The 12,835-nt window shown below is 44.0% G+C and overlaps 1 protein-coding gene across 1 annotated transcript; it reads left to right on the top strand.

Moving 5' to 3' along the window:
• Positions 1-962: 962 nt before the first annotated feature.
• Positions 963-12,231, top strand: CHEK1 (checkpoint kinase 1). Its single transcript, XM_088139120.1, has 13 exons — positions 963-1,056; positions 2,801-2,885; positions 3,164-3,387; positions 4,312-4,376; positions 4,480-4,549; positions 6,183-6,371; positions 6,547-6,651; positions 7,517-7,612; positions 8,392-8,500; positions 9,248-9,425; positions 9,829-9,960; positions 10,382-10,483; positions 10,878-12,231. The coding sequence occupies exons 2-13, from the start codon at positions 2,821-2,823 to the stop codon at positions 10,971-10,973; spliced, it is 1,431 nt and encodes a 476-aa protein (XP_087995246.1). The 5' UTR covers positions 963-1,056; positions 2,801-2,820; the 3' UTR covers positions 10,974-12,231.
• The last annotated feature ends 604 nt before the right edge of the window (positions 12,232-12,835 follow it).

Raw genomic sequence — 12,835 nt, 5'->3', positions numbered from 1 at the left:
ACTCCCAGAATTCCCCAGCCAGCATAGCTGGCTGGGGAATTCTGGGAGTTGAAGTCCACACATCTTAAAGTCGACGAGGTTGAGAAACCCTGGATTCGACCCTTAAAATGAAATGTGGGCTCAGGCTGCAGGAATTAAAATCCCTGATTGAGGTTGCATTTAGTATTGCTGCAATAAAGAAAATGCAAGCTACTGTTTGAAGCGGCACTGTGTATTATTTTATGAGCTCTGCCACGTCCCTGTCCCCAGCCGTGAGCTGAATTTAAACAAAAGCACAACGTTTCATACAAGCCTTCAGAAATGCTTCCACGTCACTTGCAAAAATCATCTTTAAGCCTGCGCGCTCACACGCCCGCGCCCAAGCAACGCGTTCCTTGGCTGTGCACTTACACTATTCCTTGCACTTCAAGACAATTGGCACGCGCGCTGCACACATCTCTCCGACCTCGGCCTGCTCATCTGCCTCATCTGAGTTTTAAATCCAGGAGATGATGGGGAGGATGGCGGGACCCCGAAAAAAACCCTCGCTCTCAACTGCCCCAACAAGAAATGAAACTAGAAGCAAAAGCAGAACCTCGACTTCAGAACATCCAAACCAGGCTGCCCTCCACCCGCTTACGGATTGGGCCCCGAGTCTCTCGGGGCGCCTTAAAACCTAACGAGCGGCAACTGCTCCTAAGACTCGGGTGGTGCGCGTCTCCTCGAAGTCAGTCTCGCGCGCGCCGAGGCGTCCGGCTACTCCGATTAGCGCCGGGAATTCTCCGCCCCGCTGCAAAGGGCTCAAGGGCTGCGGCGCGCAGCCCCGGGCGGGCAGGGGTCCGGCTCCCCGGGCGCGCCCTCCGCAGCTGCAGCCGGACGCGCCTCCGCCGAGAGCAGCGACGGTGAGCGGGTCCAGGCAGCTCTTCGCGCCGCCCTCGCCGGCTGGAGCGGAGGCCGGGCAAGGGGTGGAGCTGGCGCCGGAACCCTCCGCCTCTCCGCCCGCGGGCCGCCCGGCTCCGGCTTGCGACGCGCTTTGGCGGGAAGCGGCGTTTTCGGAAGACTGGGCGCCGCCGGCGGGTGAGACGCGCGGGCGCAGCCCGGGAGGGAGCGGCGGGGCGCTCGCTTTCCCCGCCGCCAAGCAGCGGAGGCGTCTGGGTGGGAGGGGGCTCGCCGCGAGGGGGCTCCGCGCTCTGGACGGACAGGCCGGCCTGGCGCCGTCCCGTCCTGCTGTGGTCCAGCCGCCTTCCCGCCCGGGGGGCTCCCCTGAGCTCCCGCTGCCGTCGCCCCCAGCCGAGCTGGGGGTTGCCAACCGAGGGAGCGCCCGGGGGGGAAGGCAGGCGGCTCCATCAATTCATGCCCAGCCCTCCCTGTGTTCAGCTGCCCCCGCAACCATTTAGCATCCGCGGTCGCTAAGCAAGTGGGCTGCTTTGGGGATCTCCCTTTAGAGGACCCCCCACCCCACCCCACCCCACCCCCAAGAGCAACCCTTAGGGCGCCCTGAGTCTGTTGTTCACTGCAACTGTGTGCATGGACGGTGCTTTTGGGATAAAAGGGGTGGGCACCTCGGTGGGGTGGATCTGAGGAGTTTGAGCCAGGGTTGCCCATCTGGGACTCCAGAGCAGTGGCTCTCGACTTTGGCAACTTTCACATGTGTGGACTTCAGCTCTCACAGTGCCCCAGCCAGGCTGGCTCGAGAGTTCTGGGAGTTGAAGTCCACACAGCTTAAAGTTGCTAAGGTTGACGAACACTGCTCTCTTCGACGGTGTAATTCCTACCCTCCTCGCCCATAGACCAGGCAGGTGGGGACTTATAGGAATGGCAGTTCCGAACTTCTGGACTTCACCACATTGCTGGTTCTTGGTCCAGAAGATGGATGGAAATATTCAGGAGATGTCCTTCCTTCAACAGTCTGCCTTCAGGTCTGGGGAAGGTTGCAACTGTTGATTTACTTCCTGCAATGTGTTAAAAATATGTGTGTGTGTTTAGGGGTTGCATCAACAATGGATTCTGGGCCTCAAATTGAATTTGTTTTATTTAGGAAGAAGAAGCTTGCTATGCCTCAAGCCTTTCTCCTCCTCGGCATCCTACAGAGCATCTTTTTTTCCTCCTCCTGCAGATTACTCTAAATCCTTCTAGAACAGTGTTTCTCAACCTTGGCAGCTTTAAGCTGTGTGGACTTCAACTCCCAGAATCCCCCAGGCAGCAAGGCTGCCTGGGGAATTCTGGGAGTTAAAGTCCACACAGCTTAAAGCTGCCAAGGTTGAGAAACACGGTTCTAGAGTCATAGGCAAAAAGGAAGTGCGTATAGGTAAGGGCCCTGAATTCGCTACTCAGCCAGCATAAAAGACAAGTTGGCTGGAAAAAGGGATGGAAAACCCTCTGTGTTCAGGATGGAAATACAACAGGTTGAAGCAGGATGGATTCTTTGTTTATCAGCAAGAGACTAATTTTTTTTTCCCCAACAAGTTAATGTGTTGCTCAAGTCTCAAGACTCATCTGAGCAAGTACATCTTAAATTACCCTCCTGGCTTAGCTTAGCTACATACGTGTTCATTAGTAAATGCAATTCCTAAGTATATCTATCTATATAGGATTAATACCTTAGCAGTTGGCAGGAGTTGTTCAAGTACCTGGCAGCCATTTTTTGTAACTCTTGACATTACATGCTTTTTTATGTTTGACTGTTTTAGATTGTTAGGGAGCTTTTAACTGTTGTTATGTTGTACACTGCCCAGAGTCATGTTTTTGTGAGATGGGCGGCTGTATAAATATGCTTAATAATTAAATGAATAAATTCCTTCTTATTTTCAAATCTTTGCAGTGGGTGTGCTGATTGCAACAATGGCAGTACCGTTTGTGGAAGACTGGGACTTAGTGCAGACTCTTGGAGAAGGGGCATACGGAGAGTAAGTAGCTCATGTGAACGCAGAAAACATTGAGCTGTTGAAACCAAAATAAAGCCTGTGGAAAAAGGGTGAGCCGCAAATGGTAGTTGATGATATTGAGGAGTTGCAGAAGAGAAAAATCATGCTGATTTAAGTTAGGGGGTCCTGTTTTCGGTAGAAGAAAGTGGGTGGTGGGCAAATTGAATTAAATTGAACTTAATTAAGAGATGAAGTGGACGAATCTTTAACAGATAAGGATAGAAAGCTTCTCTGTAACCCTGTTTTGGTCTCCTCTTCAGAGTTCAACTAGCTGTGAATAGGCGCACCGAGGAAGCGGTTGCGGTGAAAATGGTTGACATCAAATGTGCAGTTGAATGTCCGGATCAGATCAGGAAGGAGATCTGCATCAACAAAATGTTGAATCATGAGAATATTGTGAAGTTCTACGGGCACCGACGAGAAGGCACTATTCAGTATCTCTTCCTGGAATACTGCAGTGGGGGCGAGCTCTTTGACCGAATAGGTACAGGAGAATTTGTAGGGGGACAGACTGGGCTTTCGTGCAATCTAGAGTGACAGTGTTATTTTACTACTGGGGACCCTTGGTGAATTTCTCCGTAGATCTAAGAAAGATACTCCAAACTGGTTGGATTATTTTAGTTCAATTTGATTAATTTTCCACTTTTTCACAGTGGGGCAATTTATAAGACCCAGTTTATATGCTTCACCATGGTTTGATTGTTTGCTGAATAAACCACTCTTGGTTGGATTCACACAACATACTAAGACCAAACCAAACAGATTTCATTATGCCTGAATGCAGTGCATGAACCTTGTTAGAAAATACCAGATACTGCAAGCCAGCATTCTGAAATCAAGCCAGTTCTGCCATGCTGGGCCCGCAAGCCGGTTGGAGAAAAGGCATCACCAGTTGCAGAGTAGTTAGTCTTTTTCAATGTGTTGCTTATTTTGTGCGATATATGCTTGGGTTGGGACAATTTTAAAATGAAAATGCAGAAGATTTAAAAGAATTGCAATATTAAACTGCCTCTCCAATTAGGACATAGTTTAAATGCAGCTAGGTTTGGCTGCCTTATCCTTCCAGGGTTATTTAAATGTATCTAGATCAGGGTTCCTCAACCTTGGCAACTTTAAGACGGGTGGACTTCAATTCCCAGAATTCCCCAGCCAGCAAGGCTGGCTGGGGAATTCTGGGAGTTGAAGTCCACCCGTCTTAAAGTTGCCAAGGTTGAGGAACCCTGATCTAGAGCAAACCATCCTTAAAATGAACTAATATCAGTTTTAAAAGTTTCAAATTAGTCAGATTGCAGAATAAAATATTCTTTGCTAAAGCTTAATCTCTCTACTAATATTCCAGTGGGGAAAAGAAGTTATTAGTGATGCAGATTATTTTAGCTTCTGCATAACAATAAGGTATCTTCTTCAGAGCCTGATATCGGAATGCCGGAATCAGAAGCACAGAAGTTTTTCCACCAGCTAATAGCTGGGGTGGTAAGTTTCTCTATGCTGACTTCTCATGTGATTTTTCTCGCATTCTGTTTTGAGGGTGGGGCGGGCAGAAAGAATTAATAGAAATCCTTTTTTTTTTAATAAGGTCTACCTCCATAGTATAGGAGTGACTCATCGGGATATTAAGCCAGAGAATCTGCTACTTGATGCAAGAGGTACGTAATTTTTCTTCTAGTACTCTAAAAATGTGGGGCCATAGGGAATCAGGAAAAGAAAAGCTTGTCTCCAAAAAACAGGCATTCATTTCAGTCTTCAGATACATTACTCCTAGTCCAACATTCTGTTTTTCAGCTATTACTCACCACATATTCTTGGGAAGCCCACCAGTAGAGAATTAAAAGAGAAGACCTTTGTATTTTGTCACTCACACTCAAAAATTGTTGCACTTTAATCTTTCACTCAACCATTTTCCATCTGAATCAAAATAAGAGGTGGTTTAATGCTGCTTTCTTAAGCCAGCCTTGTTAACATCAATGCGATGTTCCTTAACAGGCATGTTTAGAAGCACTGAAGGCATTTAGGCATTAAGTGTTTTAATGTACAGTGGTACCTCGGGATACGAACGCCTCTACTAACGAACTTTTCGGGTTACGACCAGCTCCGGCCGCAAAAATTTACCTCAATGTGCGAACTCCGCCTCGGGGTACGGCCATTTTCCCGCCCCTGACACGTGGTCCGTGGCCATTTTCCCGCCCCTGACACGTGGTCCGCGGCCGTTTTCCCGCCGCGCCGCACCCAGCCGTTTTCCCTTCCTGCCGCGCGGCCCCCGGCCGTTTTCCCGCCCCTGACGCGTGGTCCGCGGACGCCAGAACGGATTAACGGTAATTACATTGAACCTTATGGGAAAATTTGCTTCGGAGTGCGACCAAATTCGGAGGGCGGAACGGATTAACCGGATTTACATTGAACCCTATGGGGAAATTTGCGTCGGGTTACGACCAACTCGGGATACGCCCAGAGTCACGGAACGGATTAAGTTCGTATCCTGAGGTACCACTGTATGTGGATTTGGGGGAGAGTGAAGTACATTTGCTCCATCCTGCCTTTGCTATCCTTGTCTACCTCTGCAAATTTCTGCAGGAGAAACTGTTTTCTCTTGGGTAGGCTTCCTGTGTTGTTATGACCCTATTTCTGAAGTTCTAAACTGCATAGAGATCCTTGGATGGAGGGTGAGCAAACTTTGGGTCAAGGGCTTCATTCCAATGGGGGCCATGTAATGGATAGAATAATGCCAGGATTTGATGGGGCCAGGGCCAAAAGTAGATAGAGGTTCTTATTCTTTCTCTACCAACTTTTTTTTCCCTGTTTGTGAGATCCTGTTTTGTCCTCTCTCTTTCTCATTGTCACTCTGTTCTCTCTCTCTTTATCCTAAGCAGCAAGCTGATTGGATGGGGAAACAGAGTGAAGGTCAAAGTTTCTGCAGAACTCCTTTTGCAATTAGGATTGGGGGGGGGGGTGGCAGGTTGGCGACTCCTATCCCAGATGGATTGCAGAAGCTGCCTGCTGCAGACCTGCTTCCTCAGTAGGGCGAAAGAGAAGAGGGTCGATGAACGTGGGAAGGGTGAAGCTGGTGTGCTATTCTCCCCCCTCCCCAACATATTCATTAAGCTCATGAATGAAATGCTGGAAATGGGACCTCTGTTCTTTATAGGAGACCCCTTTGCCTCTGATCCAGCTTCCTGGATATTTTGGGGGGGGGTTAAATGTTAGGAGCTTTTAGAGTGATTTCATTTGAATTAAGCAAATGTGGCGAAGGACGATGCCCAGTGTTTTTATGCTTTTGCTCAGACAACCTCAAGATCTCAGACTTTGGGCTAGCTACTGTATTTAAATACAACGGCTCTGAGCGATTGTTGAACAAGATATGTGGCACGCTTCCATACCTGGCCCCAGAAGTCCTAAAAAGGAAAGAATTCCATGCCGAGCCCGTTGATGTGTGGTCATGTGGAATAGTGCTTACTGCTATGTTAGCAGGAGGTAAGAGCTATTCATGGTGTAATTTATTTTCCTAACAGGAACTTTTCTGACAAAATAAATAGCAGGTCCCTATGGGTTGGGAGTATGGATTAATTGTGAATCTTCGGGGTCACCTTTTGTGTTTTTCTTAAACGCTGACAAATTTTCCTCAAAAATGTGGTTTCCTTTCCTGCAGAATTGCCCTGGGACCAGCCTGTTGATACTTGTCAAGAATATTGTGACTGGAAAGAAAGAAAGACATATCTTTCCCCATGGAAGAAGATTGATTCATTGCCACTAGGTACCTCAGCTGACTGAATAACCTTGTCTCTAAACTAGGACATTATCTCAGACTTCTCCCTCTCTTATTTTATTTATTTATTTATTATTAAATGTATATGCTACCCATCTCCCCCAGAGGGTGACTCTGGGTGGCTTACAATTAAAAACCAAGACAATAAAATGATAAAAATATAAATACTCCCCAATTACAACACAAATAACAAATTTATAAAAACAATATACAAATCAGGAAGATGGGGGAAGCAGTATCAGTCATCCCATAAGCCAGCTCCAGCAAGGCGAGCCCCCATCAGGCCCCCAGGTCATCCGGCATAGCCATGTTTTTACACCTTTTTGGAAGGCCAGGAGGGTGGAGGCAGCCTGCACCTCAACTGGCAAACTGTTCCATACAGTGGGGGCCATGGCAGAAAAGGGCCTCTTCCTAGACCCCCGCCAGCCAAAATTCCTTGACTGGTGGGGTCCACAACATGCCCTTTCTGCTGGACTGAGTGGGCCGGGCAGATATAAACAGGGCAAGATGGCTCAGATAACTTGGTCTTGGGCCATGAAGGGCTTTAAAGGTGATAACCAACACCTTGAATTGGACCCGGGAGCAAACTGGCAACCATCGCAGCTCACATAACAGAGGTATTGTTATGTAATGTCTTGATATGTAATGTCCTTTGGAAGATGCTACCTGTACCCAATAAAAATACTGCTTTATGTTTTATGAACTCAGATTCATCATCCACAGAACATTGCAGATCCAATTTTAAAAGGCTTTGTTTGAAGATGTTTTGCAATAGAAAATAACTTCACATTTCTGAAGAGAGCATCTTAATTGAATTTGATTTTGTATGATCGAATTCTCTGTTTTTTTGCAGCTTTACTCCTCAAAATATTAAATGAAAACCCCTCATCCAGGCTTACTATTGCAGATATTAAAAAAGACAGATGGTATACAAAACCTTTAAGGAAAGGTGAGTGCATTTTACATGCCTATTAGTGTAACATATCACTCCATTTTTAAACCTTATGGGTTGTAGAGTTTTGTGGCTTTACTATTTTCATGTATGCCACAGAAGGAGCAAGTCATACTTCAAAAAGTTTTATATTTCAATGAACCACCAATGAATAATAATTAAGAGTTGTTGCTGAGATTTCTTTTTCAATCTGGTTTTCACTGTCACTATTTTCGTAGGATGGTGACTCAGGCTCATATTCTCAAATACACCCATATTTGGCTTGTTGAAATAGTCCCAGGCATAAAGGAGGGATGTGAAACTTCCATCTTCACTGTTGAACTACATTTCCCAGCATCACTCATCTTCAGTGTGATAGCTAAGGCTGCTGGGTATATAGTTCAGCACCATCTGGAAGGTCCAACATTGATTCCCCACCTTGGTAAATACTTCTTCTCATGGTCCCCCCCCCCACGAGTAATTTGTGCCATCTGAATGACATTAAGATATGAAAAGTAGGTCTTGATCTACTTACTCTTTGTCTAAGGTTTTATTAGCTTTAGCAACAGAAAGGGAGAATCAGCCAAAGAAATCTGCAGACAATATGATAGTTCTCTCATTTTCATTCGGGGAATTTTACATTTAGTAAGTCTATATTTATTTTTTCTGATCCTTGAGTAGAAACATGAATATAAGTTGGCCAACACCCCTAGAGAGCTGCAGGCTGTAGCCTAGCCTTGAAAGGCTTAATGTAACTTAACTTGCCTTTGTTTGCATCCTAATCTCTGTCTTTGTAGGTATAAAGCGGTCTCGGGGCTCTTCAGGAGGACCTTCTGATTCTCCAGGAGGTTTTTCTAAACACATTAGATCGGATATGGACTTCTCTCCAGTAAAAGATGCACACAGGTGAAGATACCCTTGTGTGTGTAGTGTCTAGTAATCTATTTAACTTCATAGCAACAGCACTGTTTCTGTACATTTTTGTGGTGTGCTTATGGAGTTCTTTTCATTAGTTCCCTAAGGTACGTGTAGGCAACAGAAACATGGCTATCATGAATATGGCAAGCAGATGGAATTTTGGACATTCTTGAGGAGAGGACTGTAGCTCAGATTTGCAGGTTCACTTCCTAGGATCTCCTAGTTGAGGTTGAAAATGGCCAGCCAGAAATCCTGCAGAGGTGCTGCTTATCAGTGTTGATGGTCCTAGGCTAGGTATACCAATAATGTGTATCAGCAGAAGGCCACCAGCTTTTCCACGTTCTGATGCACTTGCACCATCAGGATGTTCTACCTGTCTCAGCTTCGGAAAGCCTTCCTTTCTTCCTGTCTCTATCAAACTGAAAATGCTCCTTTTGCATAATAGGCTGGTCTGAATTAATCCTCCATTTGGGATGTCCCTCTGTGCTTGTTGGATATTTTGATTGGTTAGCGGTGGTCTCGCATCAGTATCCTATTGGAATATGCTCAGACCTGGAATCTTGTCGGGGAAAATGGTGGCATAAGTTGTATGTCAGGATTGGCTTTAATAGTCAGGGGCAAATGCAATCATAAAGGCTCATACAGTTCAGCGAAGGCAACAGTGTGCTTTCTTAAAGTATGGTACTAGAAAACTTGATGCACTCTAACGGATGACATTTGTTTTTGCTGTGACAGTGAGGAGAAAAAGACCTGTTCCAATTCCCAGCCAGAACCAAGAACGGGCCTCTCCTTGTGGGACAGCAGTGCAGGCAGTATCGAGAAATTGGTACAAGGGATTAGCTTCTCTCAACCAGCCTGCCCTGAGCATATGCTACTAAACAGCCAATTATTAGGCACGCCAGGTTCATCACAGGTAACGCTGCCCAATGGAACTTTGGGCTTTTCTTCATTCTCAATGTTGTGTTTTCCGTTCAGATCCCATCTTATGTAGTTTTTGGTTTGGAATTTAATAATTTTGAAGATTTTTTTTCATAGTAGAACTAAAGCAGGGTTCCTCAACCTTGGCAACTTTAAGACGGATGGACTTCAACTCCCAGAATTCCCCAGCCAGCCAAGGCTGGCTGGGGAATTCTGGGAGTTGAAGTCCACCCGTCTTAAAGTTGCCAAGGTTGAGGAACCCTGAACTAAAGGATCAATGCATAGTTTCAATGAAAACCTCACATCGAACTTTTAAGTTGAAATCCCATTGGCTCAAGGCAAATCAGCTTACCTGCTCAGTTTCCAGTTGGTTTTGCCATTTTCTCTCTGTCTCTTAGAACCCATGGCAACGTCTAGTAAAGAGGATGACCCGTTTCTTTTTGAAATTGGATGCTGACCAGTCTTACCAAGTCTTGAAGGAGGTTTGTGAAAAGATGGGCTACATCTGGAAGAAAGGCTGCACAAACCAGGTATGAAAATAACAAATAACACTTTGAAGGATATACATTGGTTGAATAAACAAATCAAGAATAGAGTTAGAACTGCACGTGTACCGTACAGTTTGTTGCAATCCTTAGGCTTTACTTCACCTTGCAAGTAATGATTAAGAAAAATGTAGCCTCTGCTCATTGTCTTGCTGTAGGATTTTTTTCTTTTTATTTCTCTCAGGGTGTTTACTTGTGTCTACCTAGTAGCGGGAGACGTTCCTTGTTTACTCAAGAATGTTGTTTGGGAGAAAACCATTTATAAGGCTGCTGTGTCCTTCAGTAAAGAGCATACGTGATTGTAATGCACATTACACATTGTGAGACTTTCTGTCAGCCCCACTAGGTAGACTGGAAGATTAACGTTACTTCTTCCCTTCTGATCAATAATTCTTTTTCTTGTAAGGTCACCATATCAACCATGGATAGAAGAAACAACAAACTAATTTTCAAAGCAAATTTGGTGGAAATGGATGAGAAAATCCTTGTGGATTTCCGACTGTCAAAGGTAAGTCCAATTTAGCAATATGTGTAAGCCCAGGTAGAAGAAAGAAGTTTGGGCACTTAGAAAAGATTTGTTTAACAAAAAAAGTAGTAGTAGTAGTAATAATGCTTCTATTCTGCTTCAGTTATATGACTCTAAGTAGCTTATAGTATACAACTCAAGCATTAATTATAAATCAACATTTATTAAAATTATTAAACCTGCACACTTATACTATCTTAGATAGTAAGAATTTGACCTGATCATCCTTTCATTTCTAATCTCTAAAGGAGTTTTTTTAGGTAATATTTTTCTTATTGGTTTATAGGATACCAAATACTGTATGTCAAAATCCTGTATTTTGTACTGTAACAATACTTTGAAGCTGAACTGTTTTTTTATTCCCTTCCTCATGCAGGGTGATGGTTTGGAGTTCAAAAGGCATTTCCTGAAGATCAAAGAGAAACTAAATGATGTTGTCAGCCCACAGAAGTTATGGCTTCCAGTGACATGACTGCATTGTGGTTGAAAAACAAGTGAATTTGGCTGCAGTATTTTCAGCCATAGGACAGTTTATGCCAGTGTTTCTCAACCTTCACCACTTGAAGATGTATGGACTTCAACTCCCAGATGTGTGGACTTCAATTCCCCATGGCTGGCTGGGGAATTCTGGGAGTTGAAGTCCACACATTTTCAAGTGGTCAAGGATGAGAAACACTGGTTTGTGCTAAGGCATGCTCTGACTTCACACACTCAGTGCCCATTCCTCTTGGCTCTCAAATGATCAGTAACCTATTGGGAAATTAATATTGCGATGGGACATAATTACATATTTTTCCTAGGATAACTGATAGTCATGAGAGTTTCCAGTGCCTTCGATTGCTCAGGCTTTTAGTTTGCATTCTACTTTATACAGATAATTCAAATATTTTGACAAGCCATCTTTTCTAGATGGGAATGTTTTCTTCTTTTTTCCAAAGTGTTATTCAAGCATACAAACTGAACTTTTGCAGAGAGTAGGAGGAAATTAAATTAAAACCAACTCCAAGCAACAACTTATTTTGTATACTTGGGTACAGAGGTGTAGAATTTTCAAAACCCAGCATGAACTCCATATCAGAACACTTGGCTTAGCTTGTGATTATTTTTCTGGTCAAGTGTTGCTGAAAAAAAAAAGTATTACTATTCTACTTAAATTTTTAATTTTTCACTTGGAAGAAATTAGAAAACATTACAGATGTTATTAACGCGATTCATTAAAATAATTTTCTATTTCCAATGTCTCCTCCTTCCCATAAAAATCATCTGTCTTGTTGAGCACTGAAATAGAAATGTGTAAATAGGAGGAAGTGGGATAATATTAGCAATTTCGCCTGCATCCCATCACTCTTAGTCTGTTAGAAGTTCCAGGTGTTTCAGGCTCTTGTTACCATGTGTCTGACTGACGCTGCTTGACTGTACCATTGTGGACACAGAGAAGAATGGAGAGAAGAGACAGAACCCTCAATTCTCACCATGCTGCTGACCACTCTGACTTAACCATGTTCAGCAATGTGATCTTTTAAAGGGCCTCAGAGGAAATAAAGCAACGAATGAAAGTATTTGTCAATCTTATTGCCACCAAAGAGGAGGACCTCAACAATTTCTTGCAGTTCCCCTTTGTGATACTGTGTTTCAGCTATCTTGCAATAGTACTGAAGGATTTCTGAACAACTCTATGTGGTAAATTGAGAAGATACTGTGGTCCTACAAATTTGGTCAAAATAAATACGCTAACACAGTTTATGGGTGCCCGTGTTTTGTGGCTTGTATAGCTTGTGTATATTTGTGAGATTGAGTCATTAGATTTATAACACATCTTTGGAAACTCAAAATAGGTAGAACTCCCATTTTTTTTCCAGTAGGGATTACCTTGTCAGGTTGGTTGGCCTGGGGGAGAGTTACTGGCCCAATGTAACCCAATAAGTTTTCAATGGCCGAGAATAGATTTGAATCTGGGTTTCCCTGCCTCTTGTATGCCACCTTCATCACTAGACTGGTCTTGGCTATCTAGATAAATGTGCGTACTACAATTATACTAGAGTTGGAAATTTATAAATAGGTCCTGTTTCAATATGTTTGACTAGTGATGTATATAATTATTTCTGCATATCAAAGAGAGGAAAAGAATCAGCCAAGCAATTGTAGTTAGGTGTAGCTTTATAAAAATCTATCCAGCACGGAGTATCTGTTCCAGTTTGAACTGCCACTTCAGAAAATTGATTTTCTGAATTGGCTTAGATTGATCTGATTTGGACTTAGGAATTTATTCCTTCAAATTTGAACAGGCTCTATTCCAATTATCACAAAAGGTGTTGCAATGGACTAGTCTTAAGG

Source organism: Python bivittatus, unplaced genomic scaffold, assembly GCF_059951505.1.
Source record: "Python bivittatus isolate LINGU-HERP-01145 unplaced genomic scaffold, Pbiv_v1 ctg000320_np1212, whole genome shotgun sequence".
In the NCBI taxonomy this organism is placed as follows: Eukaryota; Metazoa; Chordata; class Lepidosauria; order Squamata; family Pythonidae; genus Python; species Python bivittatus.
The sequence above is the reverse complement of the archived record's forward strand: the minus strand, read 5'-3'. Positions and strand labels throughout refer to the sequence as shown.

Coding starts and splice junctions, on each gene's coding strand:
- CHEK1 (XM_088139120.1), top strand. CDS start 2,821: ATGGCAGTACCGTTTGTGGAAGACTGGGACTTAGTGCAGACTCTTGGA. Junction 2,886..3,163: donor GGAGAAGGGGCATACGGAGA/GTAAGTAGCTCA, acceptor TCTCCTCTTCAG/AGTTCAACTAGCTGTGAATA. Junction 8,501..9,247: donor CCAGTAAAAGATGCACACAG/GTGAAGATACCC, acceptor TTGCTGTGACAG/TGAGGAGAAAAAGACCTGTT.